The sequence below is a fragment of the Carcharhinus amblyrhynchos genome, chromosome 30, assembly GCF_965287045.1.
Source record: "Carcharhinus amblyrhynchos chromosome 30, sCarAmb.v2.hapA, whole genome shotgun sequence".
NCBI classification, from domain to species: Eukaryota; Metazoa; Chordata; class Chondrichthyes; order Carcharhiniformes; family Carcharhinidae; genus Carcharhinus; species Carcharhinus amblyrhynchos.
Window position 1 is genome coordinate 18,585,966 of NC_137353.1, and position 27,343 is coordinate 18,613,308.

At 41.2% G+C, this 27,343-nt stretch overlaps 2 protein-coding genes across 6 annotated transcripts in view; both read left to right on the top strand.

Annotated features, from left to right (window-relative positions):
* Positions 1-12,140, top strand: part of emc1 (ER membrane protein complex subunit 1) — a 34,443-nt gene extending 22,303 nt beyond the window's left edge. The window contains exons 15-22 of the mRNA XM_080215449.1: positions 856-1,017; positions 1,691-1,810; positions 3,148-3,285; positions 3,829-4,002; positions 4,930-5,140; positions 7,115-7,199; positions 7,417-7,546; positions 11,002-12,140. Of these exons, the coding sequence (XP_080071575.1) occupies positions 856-1,017; positions 1,691-1,810; positions 3,148-3,285; positions 3,829-4,002; positions 4,930-5,140; positions 7,115-7,199; positions 7,417-7,546; positions 11,002-11,181 (1,200 nt within the window). The 3' untranslated portion in view covers positions 11,182-12,140. The remainder of the gene's footprint in view (positions 1-855; positions 1,018-1,690; positions 1,811-3,147; positions 3,286-3,828; positions 4,003-4,929; positions 5,141-7,114; positions 7,200-7,416; positions 7,547-11,001) is intronic.
* Positions 12,141-19,229: 7,089 nt separating this feature from the next.
* ubr4 (ubiquitin protein ligase E3 component n-recognin 4) overlaps positions 19,230-27,343 on the top strand; it is a 203,486-nt gene continuing 195,372 nt past the window's right edge. For all 5 annotated transcript variants that reach the window (XM_080215508.1, XM_080215509.1, XM_080215511.1 and 2 more), the window contains exon 1: positions 19,230-19,399. In XM_080215508.1, coding sequence (XP_080071634.1) covers positions 19,266-19,399 — 134 coding nt within the window. In that variant the 5' untranslated portion in view covers positions 19,230-19,265. The remainder of the gene's footprint in view (positions 19,400-27,343) is intronic.

A 27,343-nucleotide genomic window follows, 5' to 3' on the forward strand; every position in this document is an offset into this window, starting at 1 on the left:
ACTGTATCTTGATTTGCCATCCAAACCAAAAGATAGACTCTCTGACAGTGCATTGCTCCCTTAATACTGTCTCTGTATGTTGCATTACTCTCTGTGCTGCCGCTCCTCTGAAGAAGCATTCACTTGGTAATGCTTCTCCAATGGCATTGAATTCCTTCAGTACTGCCATAGAATCATAGAACCCCTACAGTGCAAAAAGAGGGCATCCTGCCCATCGCATCTACCTGAAAAAGCATCCCATCCAGGACCTCCTGTCCACCCTACCCCCATAACCTTGCATATTTATAATAGTTAATCCATTTGCCCTACACATCTTTGGACCCTAAGGGTCGATTTTAACATGGACAGTCCACCTCACCCGAATATCATTGGACTCTGAGAGGAAACCAGAGCACCTAGAGAAAACCCATACAGACACTGGGAGAATGTGCAAACTCCTCACAGACAGTGATCCAAGGCCAGATTTGAACCTGGGTCCCTGGCACTGTGATGTGCTGCCCATCAACAGATTCTGTTTAGGGACGGCAGGCTAACTGCATTTAGAATCAAGTCAGTGATTTGTGTGTACAAAAGACCTGCTCATGGTTTAGTCCTTGGCAAAAAAATCTGATGTTTGAGGGCTGAGTTCCATTCATTGTCTCTATGCCAGCTATGGAATTGTGAGCAGGCACCAACTGGAGACACATTCAGTTTGCCTGAAAGTCAACGTAACATTCGACAAAGCCACATTGATGGAGCAGTGACCACCAGTGCTGCTCTTCACTTTCTGTGAAGGGTTCAATTTAAAAAAAACTATTTCTATCTTGTAACTAAGGTGAGATAAACTATTCTCTTTTCTTCTCCCCCTTCACTCAGGAAACAAGACTGAGTTCTCTTCATGTTTTCAATCCAATCTTTGGAAAACGGAGTCACGTCAATCCACCCCTGCTAACCCGTCCTATTCTTCAGTCTTTGTTGCTTCCGATTATGGACCAAGATTATGCTAAAGTCCTGCTCCTGATTGACGATGAGCACAAGGTAATTCTGCATCATATTTTGAGATTGTTGTGGATTCACAGGGCTGCCAATTCCCCCTTTATCAATAATAATTAGAGTGGTGAGGGCACTGAATCATAGCATGCTAAACCATGGCTTGACTGATTTTATTGTACTGCTACTTTTAGTGACACTGTTCAGATCAATAGAATGCATTGTTAGCCCATCTCAATGCCACAACAGGTACTAGATTTGTACTAATTACACAAGTATTCACAGAGCTGCATTACCAGTCAAACCACCATTCACCAGGTCTGCTTTGGATCTGTGTTTGAGATATTCTTGGGAGATATGTTTTGTCTCCTTTTATCAACCCTGCTTTGTACTGATTCTTCTTGACATTGAGTTTCGTAGTTATTCTTCATGTATGTACCTCAACAGAGAGTGATGACAGTCTGCTGAACTGCAGAGAACTCACAGTGAACCTATTCTTGACCCACTCGAGTGTCACACATGCACTGTCACTAGTTAAGTAATTGGGAGCAGGAGCTATAACTGATTATTTGCCTTCAGGTTAAGTTTAATATGAACACCCTGACTGCCTCACCTCTTATGTCCTCCCTGCTAGCTCTAAATGCTGGTTATGTGCTGAATACCATCTCATTACAAAGTGGAAACAAAGTAACTGTAGTTTTGCTGTTTTATCTCATGTCAGGTGACAGTCTTTCCCTCCAGTAGAAACATCCTGCAGCAACTCCAGGATTCTGCACCTGTGATTTTTTTCTATCTGGTGGACCCTGTTTCGGGGAAGTTGAATGGATTTCGTCTACACAAGGTAGTTTGGCCAGTTTATAAATTGTGCAGTCTTGCATATTACTGTCCAAATGTGATTTATTTCTGATCTAGACATAGCACAAATGGAGCAATTTAATTATTGAATTCAAGCATTCTTTCCTATCAATACCTGTGACATTCTCTTGGGTAGTCTGGAATCCAGAGTGTGGTCTTGGACAGTGTTATTGACACACACCGAATTTCTTTCTATGAAAAGATTTTTTTTTTTATTCATTCGTGGGACTTGGGCATCACTGGCTGGCCATCATGTTTTGTCCATCCTTAGTTGCCCGAGGGCAGTTGAGAGTCAACCACATTGCTATGGCTCTGGAGTCACGTGTAGGCCAGATAGGTAAGGACAGCAGATTTCCTTACCTAAAGGACATTTGCAAACCAGATGGGTTTTTTCGACAATCAACAGTGGTTTCATGGTCATCAGTAGATTCTTTAATTCCAGATTTTTTTTTGTTGAATTCAAATTCTACCATTTGCCATGGCATGATTTGAACCTGGGTCCCCAGAATATTAGCTGAGTTTCAGGATTAATAGTCTAGTGACTAGGCTATCGCCTCCCCACTACTGTATATATTTATAACATATATTAAATGTAAAATTAACTCAGGTTGCTGAGTGTATTTTAGGATGAGAAGTGGCTTGGTTATATCTGAGTGTCTTGCTAGGCCATTTTAGAGGCTACTTAAAAATCAAGCACATTGATTTGGGAACTGGAATGCATGTAGTCTAGATCGGGCAGGTTTCCTTTTCTAAATGACATCAGTGAGCCAGTGGTGTGTTATAACAATCTGACAGCTTTACGGTCAGTTTTATTGATACCATCTTCTTATTCTGGGATTATTAATGCAGGTCCATGAGTTACTAGTCTAGTGACATAATGTATCTCTGAACCCAGGAATACAAGGCCAGTAACGTAACCAGTATATGTATGAACCCTGGATTATTAGTCCACTAGCAAACAGTACACTACTGTACCTAGGAATTTTATTCTAATAATGTGCAGCAACGTACCTCGACTACAATATACATGCAGTATGAGAGACATAGTGTCCTGCTCCTTTAGCAATGATTCTGTAGGGTAATTGTACAAGTCACTATCCCATACTGTCTGGGAAAATGTTTGAATTTCAGAACAGCTGAAACATATCAGAATTGATCCTGAGATCAAAGTGTAATGAACAGATTAACTTCAAATTTGTTTGGAATCAGTGGAGGTGAAGTCCAAGCTTTTGCTCTTTTTGGAGATGGTATCTGAAGGCCTGTTCTCATTTTCTGCCAGCAAGCAGTTTAATAGTGACTAACGTTATCTATCTTTTCCTGCAGGATCTTAGGACAGAGGAGATCTGGGAGGTGGTGATTCCGACAGATACACAAAAAATAGTGATTGTGAAAGGAAAGCGGTCAAATGAGCATGTGCACTCACAGGGCCGGGTCATGGGAGATCGCAGTGTCCTCTACAAGGTACTAGCAACAGCAGGGTCAAGTCACACACTGAATTTTAAAATTTCCATATGTATGGCTTCAGAAAATTTAATGTTATTTTAAATACTATTCAAAATGAAAAGTTCCTGTTTTAAGTTGAACATTAAATGTATATCTGTGGCACTTTGGTGCTTGAACATGTCGTTGCTCATGGCACACCATTGCTTATGGCAAACGAATAGTGAACACTGATCTCCACCTGCAATTCGGTTCAAATCATATTCTCTATCTTGGCCTCACTCTTAATGTAAAGTCCAAACTGCCAGTTAAGTGTCAAGTCTAGGGTGAGTCCAGGCAACATTGTGGTTTGCCTGGGGTCAGTCTGGATTTACTTTGGATTGCACTCTGACATCCCTGGGTAGCCAATTGAAGAGCTGCAAAGCAAATAATAAATATAGGCTGCCTGTGCTCGCTCCTGGCTGGGAAATGTAGCTGGATTTTGACTTTTTGTTTGACTTACTGACTGATTTGCCTGTTGTCAGATTCTTCTATACTACCTGACAACTAAGTCTTGTTTTCCAGTATCTGAATCCCAACTTGCTAGCAGTGGTTACTGAGAGCATTGATACGCACCATGAACGCACCTTCATCTGTGTCTACCTTATTGACGGTGTGACTGGGCGAATCATCCATGAATCTGTGCAGCGGAAAGCAAGGGGACCAGTTTACGTTGTGCACTCGGAGAACTGGGTGGTGGTAAGGATGTGGAATGGGGTAAATGGTGGATCAATAAGTGTCTGCTTTTCTCCATATGAATGATTGTTCCTAGCTCAGACACTCAAATTACAGCCAAGCGTCCATTCGGCACATTGACTTCAGGATTCTGGTTTTACTGAAACCTCCTTGCTCAGTTTCCCCTACCTTGCCACCTTTCTCTGTATTTTACAGACTTCCAGGAAAGCCATTCAGTAGTTCCTTCAGGCGTTCCTTTCTGTTTCTCTCCTTTTCCATGCGCACAGAGGTGTTTTTCTGTATGTTAGGTATGCTGTATAAATGTAAGATGTAGCCGTATCTTGGGGAGTTTGTTGTGGTAGCTATCATAGCTGAGCCTGATCCAGTCTTCAACTGACCTTCACCCAACTGTGTTTTGAACGGGAGCTGTTGGACAACAATTGGAAGGGGTAAAAAATTGATTGACGATTCTGAGAATGTCAAACTGGAGTTAAATAATGTGATTATATTGGGATAGTGCGATGGAGAAGCTCCTTTTAGTCAAAGTTGTATATATTTAATCTGTTGATTCTACATTTAACTTTTGTAGTATATTTCTGTTTTTATTAATGCACAGGTTTCTATAGCAACTATCCCACCCCACCCCACCCTCCTCTCTGTTTGGGCCACATGCTGCAATGTCTCAGCTACAGGCACAAACATCCACCGTTAGAAGACAGATGACTTTATTAGAGTGATCCATTATCTGCTCTGCAATAAATATGCATGTGCTGAACATCCTATCAGTGACTCAGGCATGGTTCCTAAAAGATTTAAGAAACTGCTTGTCCTGATGTATACTGTCCCTTTTGTTTCAGTTTATTTAATTAGCTTCTAAACACTGTTAAGACTTGGTGGATGCTCCTTGCATCAACCCTAATCTTATTCTCTGCTGTTCCTTTGCCACCCTAGTACCAGTACTGGAACACAAAGTCACGAAGGAATGAAATGACTGTTTTGGAATTGTACGAGGGAACAGAACAGTACAACAGCACAGCATTCAGCTCTCTCGATCGTCCCTTCTCTCCCATCATCTTTCAGCAGTCCTACATTTTCCCATCAGCCATCAGTCTGGTAGAAGCTACGATCACTGACAAAGGGATCACCAGCCGCCACCTGCTGAGTAAGTGATATTTGGGTGGTGACAGTGTGGTAACATCACTGGACAAGTAACCCGGAGGCCCAGGATCTTGCTTTTGGGATCATGGTTCAAAATCCCACCCCAGTAGCTAATGGAATCTAGTCTCGGTAATGGTGACGATGAAACTGTTGTAAAAACCCATCTTGTTCACTGTGTTCTTCAGGGTGGGAAATCTGTCATTGTTATCTGGTGTGATGATGATATATTTCTTAAAAGGCACAATATCATCATAATACTGGTAAGGGATCTGTTTAAAGTTCAGCTGAGTTTTGCAGGGTGCCGATTTGTCTAAGAAATCTTTTAAATTGGTAGTTGGCTGAATAGGATAAGTACCTATTGGGGTGTTTGTTTTAAGTTGAGCTCATATATTTGTTTACTTAGGCAGAGGCTACGTCCTGTGCTTGATGGGAGGAGCTGAACTTGCAGAGAAGAACACAGTTTTTCTTTCTTTTTAAAACAAGCAGTTACTGCCTGATTCTGAAAGAAGCAAGATGTCTCTCTCTCTCTCTCTCTCTCTCTCTCTCTCTCTGTCTCCCTCTCTCTAGAAGGTGTTTGAGAGCTCCAGGGCTGTCAAAGTAGAAGCAAATAAGCCTGTGTTTTGCTAACTGATTTGGAAGAAAAGTTGAACTCTGCAAAAGGAATGTTGCTTGAATTAGAACTCAGGGCTTGGTTAGCAGTTAAGAATTGTACCTTGCCATGTTTAGGTATTGTTCAATTGTTAAATATAAAGCTTATTCATTTGTTATAGTTAAACTATGTTATTAAATAATATTTGTTTTGATAAAAGTTTCCCAGTGTGTCAGTAGAATCGCGTCTGGAGTGAAACACCCTATTCTCACACTAATGCCAAAATAGCAAATTGTTGGGATCTAGTCTGACTGCATAATATACCTTGGGGTTTCTGAACTGATATCCTATCACTGGTCCAGCCTTAAAGTGATCCCAAACCCACAGCACTGTGGTTTGAAATGCCTTTGAAGTAGCCTAGCAAGCTATTCAGTTCAAGGGCAATTTGGAATGAGCAACATTTGCTGGCTTTGCCAGCAATGCCCACGTCCCATGAAAGAATATTTTAAAAAAAACTTGGGCAATATGGGGAAGCAAGTAAATGGTGGTGAGTAGAGATTACGTGTTCTGGACTGACAGTGGAGATTCATTAGGATGATGTCAAGTTTGGTGGGCTTTCGTTATGAGGAGCATGAAAGAAACCACACATTTGAAGAGATTGATTAAGATATTTAAATTCTAGCAAGATTTTGAAAAGGTAAATCGGCTAAAACTATTTGCATTGGTCAATTAATTGATAGTTGGAGGGCGTAAATTTATCATAAAAGAAAATAAAGGGAGAGTTTGGAAAACTTTTCTATGGAGAGGGTTACCAAAACATGAAACGTGGTGGTTTTTAAAGGAGGTCGATAAGTGGTTTGAAAGAAAACAAATTAGTTGTTCTAATGGGTGGCACAGTGGTTAGCAACACTGTCTCACAGTGCCAGGGACCTGGGTTCGATTCTCAGCTTGAGTCGCTGTCTGTGTGGAGTTTGCACATTCTCCCTGTGTCTGTGTGGGTTTCCTCCGGGTGCTCCAGTTTCCTCCCACAATCCAAAGATGCGCATGTTAGGTTGACTGGCCATACTAAATTGCCCCATAATGTCATGGGATGTGTAGGTTAGAGGGATTAATGGGGTAAAAGTGTGGGATTGTGGGGATAGAGCCTTGGGTGGGTCTGTGGAGACCCAATGGGCCAAATGGCCTCCTTCTGCACTGTTGGGATTTTATGATTCTGAGTCTATGAATAAATGAGATCTATGAGATCTAATGTAGGTATGATGAGCTAAGTGACTCCCTTCAATGCTCTAAAATGCTACAATTCTATACTGTTATTAGTTGATGGGGTTGGACTATTTTGTGCTGTCCAGTTAGTCTCTGACTCAAATGGACGTTTCTTTTGTCTTACAGTTGGACTGCACTCTGGAGGAATTCTTTCTTTGCCAAAAGCATTTCTGGATCCACGACGCCCAGAGGTTCCATCTGAGCAAAGCCGGTGAGCTGACAACTTTTTTCTCTGGGTCAGGTATAGTGATCTATGGATGGGGTAGAGTCAATGTCAAACGTGCAATATCTGATGGCATATAGTTTGATGAATAAATGCAGAACAGAATGCAACTGATGCAGTTAGGTTTGCATTTAGCTAGTCTGTTGTACTGTTTTTTGTAACACCTGAAATTAAAGCATTTTTTTTCTTAATCCTTTTTTTTCAGGGAAGAGAACTTAATCCCATATGCTCCAGAACTCCCAATCCGATCAGAGTGGTACATCAACTACAATCAGTCTGTTTCAAGAGTGCGGGGAATTTACACAGCTCCTTCTGGTTTGGAGTCCACATGCTTGGTCAGTGTGCAATTCGACCTGCAATTAGTCACAATTTTGTTGGTTTAAATGCCTTGTATCAAATGAGCAGGAGGAGGTCAATCAGCCTTTAAGACAGTCATAGGATCAGTCAATTGAAGTAAGCAATCTAAGTTATGATTGATAAAATGGCCCTTATTGAGATTGTACTCACCATTACTTTTATAGACAATGCCTGTCATAATCCACAAGATAAATAGGATAGGAGGTCCTTGCAACCAAAGTTGTTTTAAATGCATTCAGTGTTCAGATCATGCTGTATATTGTGTATATTTCTTTATTTCTCTTGCTTGACTTGTTCCAGTTTAATGAGGAGAATTTTAGTGTTGTAGACTTCACTGCTGGTGGCATGACATTACTTCACAATTTGATTGAGGGTCGTTTTAGCTGGATTGCCTGACCATTCCTCTTCATTCCCCAGCAGAGACATTGCTTGGGCAGTGCTAGCTATTCGGACTTTCTAATCTGTATTGCCTGTTTTGTGGGATCAATAAGAATTACAGTGGGTCACCAAAGAACAATTAGTACAATGCCCCTAACATAAAGACGGATCAATAAAAATTAAAGAAGTTCAATATATGCAAAGTTGTCACCTGATGGGAACAGATCTGTATATGGCAAGTGCTCTAACACATCATAGTATAAAACAAATAATAGTGATGCACAGCACAGTGACACACACATACTTGATATTCACAATTATTTATAATTTAATACCAATTTTTATACCCTTTAGTATATGCTGGTCTCTCAAGTGCTGAACTGAATCATAGAATAGAATCATAGATCCCTGCAGTTCAGAAGGAGGCCATTTGGCCCATCGAGTCTGTACCAACTACAATCTCACCCAGGCCCTATTCACGTAACCCCAGCATTTACCTTGCTAATCTCCCTGACACTAGGGTCAATTTAGCATGGCCAATCAACCTAACCCACACAGGGTAGATCTTTTAGAAACAAACAAGATTATGAATGGAATAGATAAGATCGAAGGAGGTAAGTTGTTTCCACTGGTGGGTGAAACTAGAACTAGGGGGCATAGCCTCAAAGTAAGGGGAAGCAGATTTTAGGACTCATCGGGTTCATTTTTCAGAGACCCTTACATACTTGATGCAAAAGCAAGACACTGATCTGTATAAGAAAACCCAGTCCTTTGTTTGCAAGCAAGTACAAGCTTTCTTTGGAGAATCGCTTTACTAACTCAGAACAGTGTTCTGAGCTTAGCCAAGTGATACTACCTCGAACGGGAAGGAATCTCTCCCTTTATATTCTTTTTACAGCAAGTAGTCATGTACACACGGTATAACTTCACCCAGATCATGTACGTAGCAACAGCAAAAGTAAGTACAAAGTCATTATGGGAGTAAAACTATGTCAAACCACACACACACACACACACACACACACACACACACACACACACACCGTTGCCATCGACACTGCACATCCACCAGTGCTCCAGTGTGAGTTAGCAACCGTGGAGGGGGTTGAGCTATAAGGAGAGGCTGAATAAACTAGGCTTGTACTCGTTAGAGTTCGGAAGAATGAGGGGAGATCTCATTGAGACATATAAGATGATGAATGGGATGGATAGGATAGAGGTGGAGAGACTCTTCCCGCTCAGAAAGGACAGTAGGACTAGGGGGCACAGCCTCAAGATAAAGGGGGGGTGATTTAGAATGGAGTTGAGGAAGAACTTCTTCACTCAAAGGGTGGTGAATCTCTGGAATTCTCTGTCCGTTGAAGTGGTGGAGGCTACCTCGCTGAATATTTTTAAGACGCGGGTTGATGGGTTTTTGATAAGAGAGGGGATTAAGGGTTATGGGGAGAGGGTGGGAATGTGGAACTGAGCCACGACAGATCAGCCATGATCTTATTGAATGGCGGGGCAGGCTCGAAGGGCTAGATGGCCTACTCCTGCTCCTATTTCTTATGTTCTTATGTTCTCAACTATCTTGGGACAGTACTTTGCCCTTAAAGTGCATGTTATCTCCCTCTAACAAGGACAGCATTTAGTCAAGTCCAAGTCTAGACTGATTTAATAAAACAAAGGTTTTGTTATATTTCGTTATTTACAAGGCCAGGGTGACAATTCAGAATAAGGGAGTATGCACTGATATCAGCACAGGTTGTTTCAAACAAGATGCAGTTAATCACAGCTTTAAGCTAATGGAGATTTTTCACTTTATCTTAAAGCAACCAGCTGCGTTTGCAATTTTGCAGGAGCTCAGCTTGCAAAACCTTTTTACAAATGGCCAAGATCATAGGAGATTCATGGGATGTTAACCCCTTAACATCTTAGACTGAATTGAGGAGGAATTTCTTCACCCAAAGCGTATTGAATCTGTGGAATTCCCTGCTAAGTGAAGCAGTTGAGGCTATCTCATTGAATGTTTTTAAGGCAAGGAAAGATAATTTTTTGAACAATAAAGGAATTAAGGGTTATGGTGAATGGGCAGGTAAGCGCAGCTGAATCCATGAAAAGATCAGCCATTGAATGGTGGAGCAAGCTCGAGGTGTCAGATGGCCTACTCCTGCTCCTAGTTCTTATAAAGAACAAAGAAAATTACAGCACAGGAACAAGCCCTTCAGCCCTCCAACACTGCACCAAATTTGCTGCCCGACTTCACTAAAACCCCTTACCCTTCTGGGGATCATATCCCTCTATTCCCATCTTATTCATGTACTTATCAAGGCGCCCCTTAAAAGTCACTACTGCATTCTCTTCCATTACCTCCCCTGGCAATGAGCTCCAGGCATCCACTACTCTGTGTAAAAAAAAAAATCTGCCTTGTACATCTCCTTTAAAACTTGCCCCTCGCATCTTAAACCTATACCCCCTAGTAATTAACTTTCCACCCTGGGAGAAAGCTTCTGACTATGCATTCTGTCCGTGCCTCTCATAACCTTGTAGACTTCGATTAGGTCTCCCTTCAACCTCCGTCGCTCCAGTGAGAACAAATCAAGTTTCTCCAACCTGTCCTCATAGCTAATGCCCTCCATACCAGGCAACATCTTATGTTCTTATCTTACTTTCTTTGGATTGTGGGAGGAAACTGGAGTACCCGAGGAAACCCATGCAGACTCCGCATCGACAGTGACCCGAGGCCAAAATTGAATCCTGGCACTGTTGAGGTAGCAGTGCTAACTGCCCTGTGCTGATTGACATTATATATTCTCTCGCCAAAATCACCTGGCCACTGACTAGGCTAGGGAAAAAAGGCAGACAGGATAACCGCTCTTGGGACATGACCAGTCAACATCTGGGCTAAACTGTTACAGTCTGATCTTTCAAAATCCCCAGTTTATTGAGGTACATTGGTGAAGCGTATTTATGGATATAGGCATGTCACTAATTATCAAAGAACCTAAATGGAAAGGGAATGACTAGCATGCTGGAATGTAACTAGTGATTTTGTTTCTCTTTTCTGTTTCAGGTTGTCGTCTATGGACTGGACATCTTCCAGACTCGAGTTTACCCATCAAAGCAATTTGACGTTTTAAAGGATGATTATGATTATGTGCTCATTAGCAGCGTTCTCTTTGGGTTGGTTTTTACAACCATGATCACGAAGCGCCTTGCCCAGGTGAAGCTCCTGAACCGAGCTTGGCGATAGATATCATCGGCGCAGAAGAGAATAGTTGTTTTACAGTAGAGACGAACAGAAGAATGGGTGCAACCTTTTATCAGGGATCCTGGTGGAGTTAATGCTCTTGTGCCCATGTACATACTATGTATATTTTTTGTAACACACTCTCATTATGAAAAGCAGAGTGATGGACACTTTCATGAGTAGATTTTTAAAAAAAGATTGGTTTAATTGCTGTAAAAAAAAAAAATTGAAGCATTTCTATTGATCAGACATTTTTTTGAGGTAAAAGACATTTTTGTTCCTGCAGAGCTTGGAACTAAAACGGGAGCTGCTGAAAGTGAGATGTTATGATTAGTAACAAAGATGAATTTGAAAGTTTCCCACTGCTGCGCGTTAAATCTTTAGCTTTCGTTGTGTTTTTGGAGCTAGTTGATATTTGATAATAGAACATGGATGTTGCATCTGGCTCAGGTACCCCTTTAAACATAAGTGCCGGAGAATAGTTTCATTGTCAGGACACTGGACAGAAAACCTCAATCTTGTACACAATTTGAGTTGTCCAGTGTTCTGCTAATGTTCATTTTGTGAGGCAGGTTTGAAATCTTTTCAAAAGAGCTTGTCTGCAATGCTAAGGCACTGCCACCAGATGTTGCTGGAGTGTTTTCTTTTGTCTGGCTCAGCACTGGATCCACATGGTTGTGGGAGGTGCACGACAACCTCTACCCTTGGGCATCACCTTGAGTCCCAACACTTCTCGAAGGACAATAAATTACTGACTTGGCATTTTTTTTTATTTTAGTGCCATGATTATGTTGTCTTCTCCCAGTGTAATGAACAATTCCACTTTGCGGTGTTGCATGTTGATGGTTTTGTGAGGAATGGTTGATTGTGGATTGCTGATTGATTACTTGAATTTGAAATCGTTGCTGTTACTTGTTTTGATTGAAATGCTGAAGCTTGTATGGGGGAGTTTGGATGGGGGGTGGGAGGGTGGGCAGCGGCGGCAGGTGTGCATGTACCTTCAGTGTCAACTGGTAAATGCATTAAAATACAAAAATATTCTGAATTAACAGTTGCAACTTGCAAGTATACCCTAGGAATAGAAGATTTTGATTGTTTTATGATTTAAAGTTACGGATGCTTGATACTGAACTCCTGAAAACCTTGACCGGATTTTAGGGCCAACTAAGATTGTGCAACGGGTGGGTGAGTGAACAGGATTAAAGCCAGATCTGTGTGAATATCTGAGATTCTAATCATGTGCCCAAGTTTCAGCATCGTGTTGCAAGAGAGAGAGAGGGTTAGAATGACAGCACTAAGGTTAGTTACGTGTCTTCTCTCCCATTCCTGTAATTCGAGTACAGCCACATCAAAAACATTAATACTTGAAACTGATGCATTGAAATTTGTTGAATAGTATATACTAATTTATGTTTCATGAGTTGTTTTTGAAACCACTAAATAAAATGTTACTGTGATGTTCAATTTGTTCTTTTTCTGAGCTGCTGACAATGTAATATTTAACCAAGTGCATTGTGCAGCTTATATTTGGATAACAACTAGGTCCACAGTAATAATGCTTTCTAAGCATCTAGTCCAGTAAGGTCATGGGTGTCTGCTTTCAACACAGTGGGTTAAGAATCTGTTACAATTTGATTGCCTTAATTTTTGAGGTTATTAAATGCTGCTAATTGTAACAGCTATTTTTTTTCATTTAATACCCAATATATGTTGTAAAATAGTTCCTGTTGAAATGAGCTTCCACCACCATTTTATATGAAAATATCTGGAATTGTGTATTTTAAAAGCAGTTTTATACCTTCAGTGAAACAGGAAGGTCCCACAATCAGCAATGAAATAATCAACAATGTTTTTGTGACATTGGCTGAGAAAATTATTGGCCAGGCCATCTGTGGAATACTCCATTAATGCTGTGTGATGATTTGTACCACCTGAATGAGCAGACAGCCTCTCTGATGGTATAGCACTGAAACGTCAACCCAGATTATGTGCTCAAGTCTTGGCATGGGGCTCAAACAGCAAGAATGTTATTATTGAACCAATGCTGGTACAATGTAAAAGTGAGTATATTTGTTGAAGATCTATTTTAAAATTTAGGAATTCTTTCCTCCGATCAAAAGGGTGGACTTTAATGGATTTCTCTTTAGTTGGTCACTTCAACTTTAGGAGGGATGAGCACAAAGCAGATACAATTTTAATGAAATGTTTTGAGCATAAGTGCCCCTGCTTCAAGTGATGGGACATGGTGGCATAATGATAATATCACTGAATTAGTAATTCAGACATCCAGGCTAATGTTCTGGGAATGTGAGTTCAAATCTACCATGGCAGCTAATGGAATTTAATGCAATTAATAAATCTGGAAGCTCTCTAATGGTGACCATGAAACTATTATTGATTGTTGTAAAGACCCATCTGCTTCACTAACAGCCTTTTAGGGAAGGAAATCAGTCATCCTTACCTGATCTATATGTGACTTGGGTCTGTGTGGAGACTGCACATTCTCCCCATGTCTGCGTGGGTTTCCTTCGGGTGCTTGATCTTCCACAATCCAAAGATGTGTAGGTTAGGTGGATTGGCCATGCTAAGTTGCTCTTTAGTGTCAGGGGAGCTAGCTAGTATAAATGCATGGGGTTATGGGGCTAGGGCCTGGGTGAGATTGTGGTTGGTGCAGACTCAATGGCCTCCTTCTGCACTCTAGGATTCCACGACTCCTGACTTATTGCAATGTGGTTGACTTCTAACTGTCCTGTGAAATGTTTAGTTCAAGGGCAATTGGGGATGGACAAAGAATGAAGGCTTACCATTGACACTCTTATCATCTCCCATGAAAGAATTAAAAAAGAGTACTCTTGATACAGCCAAGCGTTCCATGTTATCAGCAATTTCAAACAAATTTTCACTCAAACAAATTTGGTTTGACTAATTCAGTGTAACAGCTCATACACGATGGGGAAGAGATATAGTGACAAGGTGGGAAGAGATAACTATAGTGAGAGAGGCTGGTATGGTTAATAAACTCTGGTACAGACCACTTTGACCAAATTACCTATTTCCATGCTGTAGCTTTGACGTAACTGATGACCTAACCTTCCCTTTTTTTAGTATTCCTTTATGTTGATAGTTTATTTTCCATTCCTCTTGACCTAGGGATGTGTATCATTTCCATCGAAGACTATTTATCTTTATTAAGCATCTTGAGGACTGGGGCGAGATTACAGATGTGATGTGACAGTTGTAAACTAGACAGGGAATGGAGGCCATGCACTAAGAGGTACTAATTACACATAATAGTTTAATGTTTATTTATTACTGAGCTGCTAGCTAAAGCTATACGTATGGTAAGTGAGTGCAATGCACTTTAATTAAGTGGATAAAACTTTTGCAGATGGAGTTCAAAATGCAAAGTATTTGGTTATCTACTTTGGAACCTTGAAGGATCAGAGTTATTGAGGGGTCTGATACAGAAATTACTAAAGTTAGTGAATAGGTACAAAATATAATTCACAAGACTACTGGAATGTTGGCTGTTGTTTTGAGGGCTGGAAGTTTAGCTCCAGTTGTATACGCTCTGATTAAACTTAATTTAGAATACTTTAGAGATCAGTAAGTGGCTGCAAAAGCAGTGGGAGAAAGACATCACCTGAGTGAGACAAAATTCGAGTGAGCATATTTGGGAATTTGGAGAAAACTAGGAATCCAGGATAAAAGGCAAACGGGTGCCTTTTTGTTTTGCTTTCTACCTTTTTACCCTTCAGAAATTGGTCTTGCAGGGGTCGAGGATATTTGGTAAGTATTTTGGCTGCAGCGGTGGAACAAAGACATAACCATGAGGTCACAAGAAACTGGTAAGTTGACTGACCGGTAAATGCTCAGTGTGAAGGGACAGTGTGTGGAAAAACATGCCTCCAGAATAAGGGAAAGTTGGGGCCTAATATAGTTAGGTGATACAAGTAGCTCAAAATAGAACAAAGTTACAAGTAAAACAAAAAAATGGAGTGCACACCTTGGTGGTTATTTAATAAGTTATATAAAATGCACCATAAGTAAGTAAATTTATTAAATAATTATTTACAACACATTAAGAATGGCAGGACAGGTGATGTTCCAAGGCTGCACAATGTGGGAACTCTTGGATAACATAATGATCCAGGGCAAACACATCTGCAGTAAGTGTTTGTGACTTGAGGAATTTTGACTCAGAGGCATTGAGCTGGAGGCTGAGATGTGGATGTTGCAGCACGTCAATGAGTGGAGAGAGTTACCTGGATGCCTTGTTTCAGGAGGTGATCACACCCCTTAGGATAGGGTCTTCAGGTTTGGAAAGTGGTCAGGGATAGGCGTGTGTGACTGCATGTGAGGCAAGTATGAGGACCCGAAGGGCAGGAGTGTCAGTGTTTGATATTGTCCAACAGGCTAGAGGTTCTAGAAACATAGAACAGTACAGGCCCTTCGGCTCTCGATGTGCTGAGCTATGTACGAACCCAAGATCAAGCTATCCCACTCCCTATCATTCTGGTGTATTCCATGTTCCTATCCAATAACTGCTTGAAAGTTCCTAAAGTGTCCAACTCCATTATCACAGCAAGCAGTGCATTCCACACCCCAACCACTCTCCGAGTAAAGAATCTACCTCGGACATCCCTCCTGTATCTCCCACCATGAATCTCATAGTTATGCCCCCTAGTAACTGCTACATTCACCCGAGGAAATATTCTCTGAACATCCACTCTATCCCCTTCATCAGCTTATAAACTTTAATTAAGTCACTTCTCATCCTCCTCCGCTGTAAAGAGAAAAGCCCCAACTCCGTCAACCTTTCCTCATAAGACCTACTCTCCAAACCAGGCAGCATCCTTGTAAATCTCCTCTGCACTCTTTCCAATGCTTCCAGATTCTCCTTATGGTGAGGTGACCAGAATGCATATAATATTCCAAATGTGGTCTAAGGTCCTGCAGCATAACCCCACGACTCGTAAACTCAAACCCCCTGTTAATAAATGCTAACACATTATAAGCCTTCTTCACAGCTCTATACACTTGAGTGGCAACCTTCAGAGATCGGTGGATGTGAACCCCAAGATTTCTCTGTTCCTCCACATTCCTCAGAACCCTGCCATTGACCCTGTAATTCAAGTTTGTCTTACCAAAATGAATCACCTTGCATTTATCAGGGTTAAACTCCATCTGCCACTTCTTGGCCCAGCTCTGCATCCTATCAATGTCTCTTTGCAGCCTACAAGAGCCTGTCACCTCATCCACTACTCCACCAATCTTGGTGTCATTAGCAAATTCACTAACCAACCCTTCAGCCCTTCTTGCAAGTCATTGATAAAATCTCAGCTTGTTTGGATGAGAGTTGGGGCTGCAGGGTTGATGAGCTGACTAGCAATGACACTGTGGTAGAGGAAGCCATTCAAATGGGGGGAAGTATGTAAAAATCTAGTGATAGTAGGGGACAGTATTATGAAGGGGATTGACAGTTCTCTACAGCCAAGAGCCAGAGTCCAGATGCCTATGTTGCCTGCCTGGTGCTATGGTTTGGAACATATGCTCCAGGGTGGAGCAGAACTTGCAGTGGGAGAGGGAGGATCCTGTTGTGATCCATATAAGTATCAATGACATGAGTAGAATGAAGAAAGAGGTTATGTATAGAGTTTGAGGAGCTAGGCACTAAATTAAAAAACAACCTCCAAGGTTATCATCTCTGGATTATTATCTGAGCCATGTGCAAATTGGAATAGGACACAAAATTAGATGAATATGTGGCTCAAAGACTGGTGTAGGAATTGTGGATTTCGCTTCGTGGGGCACTGGCATCAGTACTGAAGAAAGTGTGGGCTATACTGTTGGGATAGTCTACATCTGAACTGTGCTAGGACCAGTGTTCTTGCAAACCACTTAGCTAGGGAAGAAGAGAATTATTTAAACTAAATGGAGGGGGGATGGTTATGGAGAAGGGATATATAGGTAATACCCAGAGTGTGACAGAAGAGACAGAGTCTACAAACAAAAAATAGCAGCAAAGAGAGTCGAAGGAGAAAGGGGGAGCAAAATTTTCACAAGATAGCATTCCAAAAACGCTAAACAATCGAGACAAAAGTGGGGTGGGGAGAATAAATACAATAATGACTGGAGAAAATGTGCGAGGGAAACTAATGGGGCTGAAAGCTGATGAGTCCACTGGACTTGATGTGTTGCATCCTAGGAGTGGATGCACTGGTACTGAACTTCAAAATTCTGGAAAAAATTCCAGCGGTTTGGAAAATTCTCACTGTAATACCTCACTCAAAAAGGAAGGCAAACTTGACATCTGTCATTGGGAAAATGAAGGATGTAGTAGTAGAGCACTTAGAAATACATAAGAGCATGGCTTTATGAAGGGGAAATAATGCCTGACAAATTCATTAGAATTCCTTGAATTGTTAATGAGCAATATAGATAAAGGGGAACCAGTATATGTAATTTGTAATATGTAACAGATTTCCAAAAAGCATTCGATAAAAGTACCACACAAAAGGCTACTGAAGAGTTTTTTGGATTGGGGGGGTTGTATATTAGCATGAATAAAGTAACTGAAATATGCAAGAGATTTGGGATAAGAGAGGCATTTTCACAATGGCAACTTTTAACTAATGGACTGCCACCATGATATGTGGTGGGACTGTATTTATTAACAATATATTAATGACTTGGATGAGGGAAGTATTGTCAAGTTTCTGGATGGTACAAAAATAGATGGGAAGTGGTCAAGATGACAGTCACAGAAGAATATAGACAGACAGGAGCTGCTTATTATTTAAATGGAAAAAGACTGCAGAAAGCTGCAGCTCAGGGATTGGGGATCTTCATGGAAGATGAGCATGCAAGTTCAGGTAATAGGGAAGTCAAATGGAATGTTGGCATTTATTTCAAAGGGAATGGAATACAATAAGGATCTCTTGCTAAAACTACACAAGACTCTAGTTAGACCACACCTGGAATGCTGCGAATAATTTTGGTTCCCTTATCAAAGGTGAGATAGATTGGAGGTGATCCAGAGGTTAATGAGGTTGATCCTAACTATGGAGAGATTTTCTAATGAGGTTGAAGTAGATTGGGCCTGTATTCATTAGAGTTTAGAAAAATGAGAGGCAATCCTATTGAGATATATAGGATTCTCGAGGGGGCTTGATACATAAGAACATAAGAAATAGGAGCAGGAGTAGGCAATCTAGCCCTTCGAGCCTGCCCTGCCATTCAATAAGATCATGGCTGATCTGTCGTGGCTCAGTTCCACATTCCCGCCCTCTCCCCATAACCCTTAATCCCCTCTCTTATCAAAAACCCGTCAACCCGCGTCTTAAAAATATTTAGTGAGGTAGCCTCCACCACTTCAACGGGCAGAGAATTCCAGAGATTCACCACCCTTTGAGTGAAGAAGTTCCTCCTCAACTCTGTTCTAAACCGCCCCCCCTTTATCCTGAGGCTGAGGTTGTTTAACCTTGATGTCAACTTGAAAGTTGTTTTGGAGGGGAATTTGGCCACACAATCTTAAGTGTATAAGGAGTATAGTAGGGGGCTGAGAACACAGCCTATGATACAGGGGCAGAAAGGGTTAAATTATAAGCATGTATTTCAGCTTGTATTCTGGGTACAGAAGATTGATGTAACTGAAGTTTAAAATGTTTAAAGGATTGATGGGAGGTAATTATTTCCTGTAGTGGGAGAGTCCACAACATGGAGACATAACCTTAAAAGTTAGAACTAGATTATTCAGGGCGCACAAAAAGTAGTGAAAATCTGGAACCTTCTGTGCAAAACGTTATGGCCGGGGAGACTCAATTAAAAAGCTTGCAAAACTGAAATTGATGACTTCCTGTTGGGGAAGGGGAAAGGAACCAAGACGCGTAAATGGATTAAAGTTATACGGATAGGCCAGTCGTAGAGTTTGTTTTCCGTGTTAGACTAACCAGATCCTAGGCCTTTCTCTGCTACTGGGGAAAGTCTGGCTACCCGAACCGCTTTGAGCAGAACACCAGTGGGTAACGCGCCTGCGCGGGGCTGCCCGGAATGTTTAGTGTGTTGCACCAGTAGGGCTGTGGAAGATGGCGCTGAACTCGGGCCCGGCTCCGGAGCCTGATCCGGACTGGAGTGCTGCCGTACGCCCGCTCCTTGCTGCTTCTTACTCCACCTTCGAGCCGCGGGACATCTCTCAGCTCTTCAGCTCGGTCATTAATAGGTAAAGTGGGAGGCTGTACACAGGCGGAGGGGAGAGGGGTGCAGGTTGTCCAACAGGGAGGGCCCGAGCAATAAGCCCCGAGGCCTGGCCTTGCATCACAGATGCGTTCCGGCCTGGGCTCACTGGCTGCGGACTCTGCTCCTGCTTCCAGCGGGATAACAGGGGCGGGAGCCGAGAAATACGCGCAGAACCTCCGACCTGGGCGAACAGCCGGGAACTTTCTCGCATCTGAAGCAAAGAGGGGGGTGGGGCTGCGCTATACACAGCACCCCTTCTGTTTCATTCAGGGTATGATTTGCATTTTTAAAGCGTCTACAGTGTAGGAAAAATACCTGAATCACTTCATCTACTTTTAAGATAGACAGGAGTCTAGTAACAAGGAGATGACAACACTAGATTTGAGAAATTGAAGGATGAAAGGGAGTTGAAAAGGTTTAGAGAAGCAATTCTAGAGCCTGGAATTGAGTTGAAGTCACAGTCTCAATGATTGGAGCCAAGGGAGGAGGATTTGTAAGAGGCTAGAGTCAGGAATGGAAAGTTTGAAAGTGAGCAACTTAGGAACAGGAGTAGGCCGTTCACTCCCTCTAGCCTGTTCTTCCATTTAGTTAGATTGGATCTTTCCTATCGGATCCCAGATTGCACGTCAATCTTCTAAACTAGAACAGTGGAAACCAAGTTTGTGTGTCGTTTTATTCTGCTAATTCTTCACTATTTCTTTTCTAAAATATTATCTCCTTGAGGTTTGGTGCTTAAAACAACACTCTGTGCTAGGCGGTGTCTATAATAACGAAGCGTAGATTCCTCCTTTTTTTTGTATTGCAGTCCACTTGAGATGAAAGGGCAACATTTTGGGAGCCTGATTGTTATTTTGTACCTTTTGTGCTAACTTTTGCTGATTTGTGGTCTAAATACCCAGGTCCTCTTGCTCTTCCACAGTTCCTGACCTTTCAGCATTAGGTGAATATTCTGAACCGTTTTAAGTGGAAAATGGAAAACCTTTTAGTTGCCCACATTCAACTCCATTATCATTTTTCTTTCTTAGACAGTTCTGTCCCCTGTAACTTCCTGTTTTCGTCTACATAACTTATCGTGTTTCCTCATCAGAGTCATTGATATACAGTATATGATGAAACACTGAAACCGAGTAAATACTGCTGGGGAATTCCAAAAGGTCACATCTGACAGTCAGTATAGTCCTTTTACCCTCCACTTGATGCATCCAATCTCCCAACCTACATCACAAGATCACCCTGATTTCATAACTCTCACTTTTATCAGTAGTCCATTGAAATCTCTTTGGATACAGAGTGGGCTGATTGGCCAAGATATCAAATAGTTTAATATGATTTCATTTTATTTCTTGTACGCCCTATCACATTTTCATTATACATTCCTAATTTCGATACCACATTTTAGAGTTTCTCTCTATTTGGAGCAGCCCCATCGCAATGTACACCAGCAGTTATACTCCTGAAAGTAGTGGGTTTCTCAGCTTTGATTGCTGGGGCTCTCTCCATGCTGCACTGCATCATGATATCACTATGATAGCACCATTCAAAACAACAGCCCACCATATTCTGAGAGCCCTGAACATGGTAGACCAAACTGTCAACTGAAGATCTTCCAGTATGGTTAAAATGTGCTTAAATAATGACTACTTTTCTTGCAGGATATGTTCCAATATAAAATAGATAAAAAGTACCTCTAAACTGTCCTCCAATTTAAAGTTTTGGGGGAATTTTTATCCATGAATGGAGCTGTGCTCCTTCTGGCACATGAAGACAGCTGAAATGTGTACTGGTGACAGCTATGATTGCATAATCCAGCTTGAAAAATAAGCTACTACTCCTTTGAATACATAAGAGATATAAATAGCGTGAAGCTGGATGGGAATGAATAAGCATTTCATCATGCCTGCAATGTAATAGGACTCAGGAATTCAGCTCAGTGACTTGCAGTTTAATCACAGTATACAGATAGGGGACATATTAAAAAGCTTAGAGATGATGAGGATTCTCTGTTCAGCTGGTGACAGTAAGCTTATTTAATTGAAAAAAATTTTGTTCTGTGGTCTTTTGTGAGAACCATTTTGGTGGGTGCAGCAACCAAGGGAAGTTATGCCACTTCATTTGCAATTGTTGTTTACAAGATTGTTGTTGTGCACTCTGCCAAATACAAGTGTGCAATTAAAAACATTAATAGAGTTTCTGCTGCCTCCCTCGGGCAGAACTTGATACTTGGTTAGTGCATGACGTTTTGCTAGGCCGTTGTGGTACGGTGAGACATGGAATAAGGGGATTAATTATCCTCACTGATCTGCAGATTGACTTGTGGAACAGACAACCTGTTTTATAAATTCTCAATGTAAATTAATTTTTAAAAATTCTGCATAATGGTACTGATGTGAAGTCTGGCACTAACTTTCTTTATGCTATTGCTCAAATGAAGTTGGCACAGTAAACAGCACTTCTGCCTCTGTGTCAGAAGGCCTTGCCAAGAGATCGGTCACACAATACAGGCACACATACAGGGAAATTTACGCTGCTGGAAGTTCTGTTTTCCAGATGAAACATTAAACTAAGGCCTTGTCTGCCACCTTGGGTGGATGCAAAATATCCAATGGCACTATTTGATGAAGTTTGAGGGTGTTCTCACCAGTCTGATATTCCTTAACCAACATTGCAAAAATTATATTTTCTGGTCATATTTCTCATTGTTACTTGTTGGAGCTTGCTGCATGCTAATTGCTTCCCAAATTTCCTATGTTACAACAGTATCTACTTTGGAGGTGCCTGATTGGATTGAAAGCACTTCTTGAAACATGCTAAAAATTGCTGTTAAAATATCAGTTTCTTACCAGTACATCCATCAAGGCAGAATTGGACATGGGCATCATCCTGCTTTTTTGAAATTTGTTCTTGAAATGCCTATGTCTTTGGCAAGGCCGGTATTTATTGCCTTTGTGCAGGTGATGGTGAACTGTCTTCAAGTGTTAAACACTGCAGTTTAAACTTTCTTTCTTGGAACCAAGACATCCTGTTGGCCTTTAGTTACTATTGAATGTGTTCTTTGTGACACAGTTCAAAAGTGCAAACCTTTATAGGAGTCTGCCATACTTGATCAACTTTGGACACAATTCTCCATGATGAGGCAGACAAGCCTCCAGAATTTTAGACTCCATTGTTTGTTAGAGCACCACCACGGATTCAGACAAGCTCCTTCTCAAAAAATGCAGATGTACAAGATCAGTATAGACCAACTGAAACTGCTGACCATCAGATGTGGCTGCAGTCATTCTGAATTTAGGCTGCAGAGGCTTGGGTTCAGTTGAAATTCAGAGGATTAAGATTGCTAAATTTTTGTTGGCTAAAGGTATCAAAATATGGGGTAATGGCTGGTATAATAAGTTGAAATACATTTCAGTCAATGCCTAGTTTGAATAGTGGAGCAGGCCTGAGGGCCTAAATGGCCTCTTCTGTTAGCAACATGCACCCATTTTAGTAGAAAATGCTACACAATAAAAATATGTATACCTCTGCCACCTAAGACTGTTTAGCCGTTGGATAATTTTGTAATATGCCCAAGAATTTAAAACATTCAGGCAGAAAAAAAATGAATGATAAAGGCACACCTGCTGAGACAGCTACAGTTAAAATAGCGATTGGCTCCCCCATACTTTTGACATCTGAAACTTTGAGTGAAGTTCTTTTCACTGAGCTTGTCAGATCCTGATGAAGTTTGGCTGTGGAGCTGAAAAATTCATTGGAAGCGTTGACGTGTCCTATTTGGTCTTCCCTTGATACCATTCGTTCAGCTGTTGATCCTCACGCCAACACCCTTACTGACACTGAAGCAGCCCCCTCTCAGATCACGGCAACCGGATCTGCACATTGAAATCCTAGCTGACTGTTGTGATTAAGGAGAGCGTGTCGTTGCGAGCGAAAGTTGATGATCCCTAATGCATTGTTGGACTACCCGAGGGAATCTGAGGGCTGAGCGCCAGTGCACTTTGTATCAGGAATGTTTAGAAAGGTGGTAGGTGAGGAAACTTGCTCTAAATCCCTAGAGCTAGACAGAGCCCATCATATCCTTTGGCTGAAACCTCGCTTGGTATTCCCCACCTTCCTCCCCAACCATGTAACGCAGTTCCGTTGCTACAAAGAGAAGGAACTCATTCTCAGGTGGGCACCGTGATGTAAGGCATGTAATCAGGATTTACTATGGCTGGCATTAATGCAGACCTGGCAAGGAAATGAGTATCATTTAACAACATCAGATCTGTGCTGGACAAGAAAGGAGTAAGCATTGGATTGATTCACCTTGCCTATCTCCAAATCACATTTAACGGAGATCAATTCTTGACAGACTTACTATTTGATGCCTCAGTGATTTGATGGGAGTAGTGACTGGAAATTAAGCTCTTTCTGTAATGCTCATTGTTTGTTATATTCAGGGTCATTGTTAGGGTTTTTTCAGTATTGAGCTTAACTTTAGCTAATATAAAATCTCATGACTGCAGTATCCTGGTGAAAGACATTTCTTACTTGACCAACATATGCTGGGTGAGGAGGGCTGGGCGGTCCAACACTTCTCTGAAGTTATCTCACATTGGCAATATAATTATACAATTTCCAAAAAGTCATTTTACATACCCACTAGTTCATCCCAGTCGAAAATGAACCGATCATCATTGGTACCGGTCAGTCATTATTAGTAAATGTCACAAACCTTAGCCAATTATAGTTACCCTCTGACCACATGGAATAGTGGTTATGAGTGATTTTTGAATGCCTTTCCCATGGCCACCTGTTAAGGTTCCAGACCATCTTATTTGGTTGAAGGCTTTGTCTATTCATGAAGCTGTCTGAGTTTGCTAGCTTTGTCCTTGGGTTATGGATTTTCTATTCATGAGGATTGTCTAAGGTCCATGCCGATAAGAGTGATGCTTCTGCGAGTGTATTGTTATAAAGAAAATGGTTCATTTTACAGGACTATTTTCCCATGATGCCTTAAAACTCTGCCAATAGACAAGCTGTAACACACTTTTCAGAAATACATGTTTAAATTCTGTAACTGTAGTTGTGTGTTTCTGCAGACATGTAAAATATGTGTAAAAGGCTATCTGTGATTTTTATCCTAAGTTAATCCACGCTGCTTTAATAGTCTTTATTAATGTCTTTGTCCCAGGATATTTTGAATCTCGCTAACAGTCACTGAATGTGGACCCACAAACCAGTCTCTTGTCTTGGTCTGTACTCTGGCTATGGGGAATGACAAAGTCGGGTTATTTTTTCACAACAATTTAATGATGTGTGCCCCCGTTTCTGCATGGTGATCTTGATTGATTCTTTCAATAATGGTTAAAATATTTGGCTGCCCTGATTCAAGATGAAATATTAGATGCAGTAAAAAGTGCTCTCAAGAGCCTTACACTGATATTTCTTTTCCTCAGGAGACTGAGTTTAATTGCTGAGCTAGTCAAGAGGTTGATAAGTTCTGGGTGTTGTTTGGTGGTATCATGTATTTGAATGTCTGTACTAGCCACTTAATAAGCTCAAAGTTAAGGGCATATTCACTCATTTAAATGTATTTGAGCTTTAACTACTATGTGATTATAATGAGCAGCTTTTCATTGGTGTGTTACACGATTTAGATCCCCTCCAAAAATAAGATCGTGGATGTTGAGGTTAGGAAGGATGAATAGAAGCGATGTAATAAATTTTGTATCGTCCCAGCTAAATGTGTAGACATTCACCAGAGCTACCAGGATTTGAAAACATGTGCCACTAACTATTGTATAGTGATCGCCAGTGTCTGAGATTATGTTAAAGGTGGAGAGCTGGATTTTTTATTGATTAGATCTGCATGGTGATCTTGATTGATTCTTTCAATAATGGTTAAAATATTTGGCTACCCTGATTCAAGATGAAATATTAGACGCAGTAAAATGTTCTAAAGTGCTCTCAAGAGCCTTACACTGATGTTTCTTTTCCTCAGGAGACTGAGGTTCATGTTAAGGATCATACCAGATTGCGCAAAGCATGGATTGACCAGGTGTTTCATTCCAACAACAGCAAAGCTAGGGGGTTGGCAATTCTAATCAACAAAAAATTCGGGTCTCCACCTTAAACATAATCTCAGATACTGGCGATCACTATACAATAGTTAGTGGCACATTTTTTCAAATCCTGGTAGCTCTGGTGAATGTGTACACACTTAGCTGGGACAATACAAAATTTATTACATTGCTTCTATCCACCCTTCCTAACCTCGACATCCACGATCTTATTTTTGGCTGGGATCAAAATTGAGCCTCGGATTCAAGGCTGGACAGTTCATGGCCAAAGACTTTCGCCCCTTCTGGCATATCTAAGGCTCTGTCCACCTTTATGACTTAATTGTGCTGTTTTGATCCTTGGCATTTTCTCCACCTGGCCCCAAAGGACTTCTACTTCTCTCGTGAATACTCAATGTTAGAAATAAAGTGTCAATATTTCATTGCATTCACTCCTGAGTTATATGTAGATAGGCTAAAGCTTCAGTTTCAATTCTATCTGCTTCCCATAAAGTAGAGTTGAGTATATGTTGCTACAGTCAAGGAGGCCTTTTTATGAGTATGGGGACAGAACTAGTTGCTTTCAGGCCCACTAGCTCAGGTGCTAGTCTGCTTCTCGGTTTATCTCGCAAGGCTATGACTTCTCCCATAATCTTACTACTGAACTCAATATTAATTTGGCTTTAACCTCTTCCTGTTGGATAGTATAACAATGGCTGATATTCTAAATGATTTGAACATTCTACCTGTGATGTGGATGAGAGTAGAGACCTGGACAATCCTTTGCATCTGGAAGAGATAATAAACTGCATGAAGTTAATGCAAAGTGACAAGGCCCTAGGCCCTGCTGGCTTTTCTATCGACTTTTGCGAAATGTTCTTGCTCCGCTGCTACTAGATATGTTCAGTGACTCATTGGTTGGGATTTTACGGCCTCACTTGAGTGAGACTGGAAATTCCCATCTGAGATCAATGTTGTCTGCCCCTTGCCAGCTCTGATTCCATGGTGGGGTAAGCCTTGTCTTTCTGGTATAATATTGGAAGATCAAGCTGGATTTGTAATGAGGTGCCAGCTGTTGTCAAATGTACATCATCTTCTCATCATTATACTTTCCTCAACTTCTTTGGCTGATCTTGAAGTTGTAGACTTCTTTGATGCAGAGAAAGCCTTTGATCGGGTTGAATGAGAATATCTGTTTACAATTTTGGGTAAATTTGGGTTTGGTTCAAAATTTATTTCAGGTGTTCATCTTCTCTGTAGCTCCTCTACAGCAAGTGTGCACACCAACTCTCTACACTTCCCTTTGTCTAGAGGAACTCACCAACGGTGCCCATTGGTTCCTCTTCTCTTTGCCCTGGCGATAACCTTAAAGTGGTCAACGCTGTTAAAAGGTATTCACCAAGCCCCTGTGGAGCACTGTGTGTCTTTAGTTGTTGATGACCTCCTATTATATATGATCAACTCTGTCGCGTGTATTGAGGACATAATGAATATTCTTAACTCCCTTGGCTTATTCCCTGGCTAAATGAATATTAGCAAAAATTAGTGTTTTCCAGTCAACCATGTTGCTGAACAAATGCCCTCAGAAATTTTGTCACTTCATATATCAGTGTTGGTATGCATTACTTAAGGTGTGAACAACAATCTTCAGTGACTCTAGCAAAGTTCTGTTATAAAAATGAACGTTCTGCTCAGGTTCTTGCTTTTTTTTTAGTTAAAATCATTTTGTCATGGTAAATAAGCTGATTTATCTCTGAAGATAGGGCTCTTAAGAGCTTGTAGAACAATGCTTCAGAGGAGGAGAGGAGTTGGTGTGCTGGCTGTACCTAACTTATGTACTATTATTGGGCAGTCGATAAGCAGAAGATTTTAATATGGTGTCACAATCC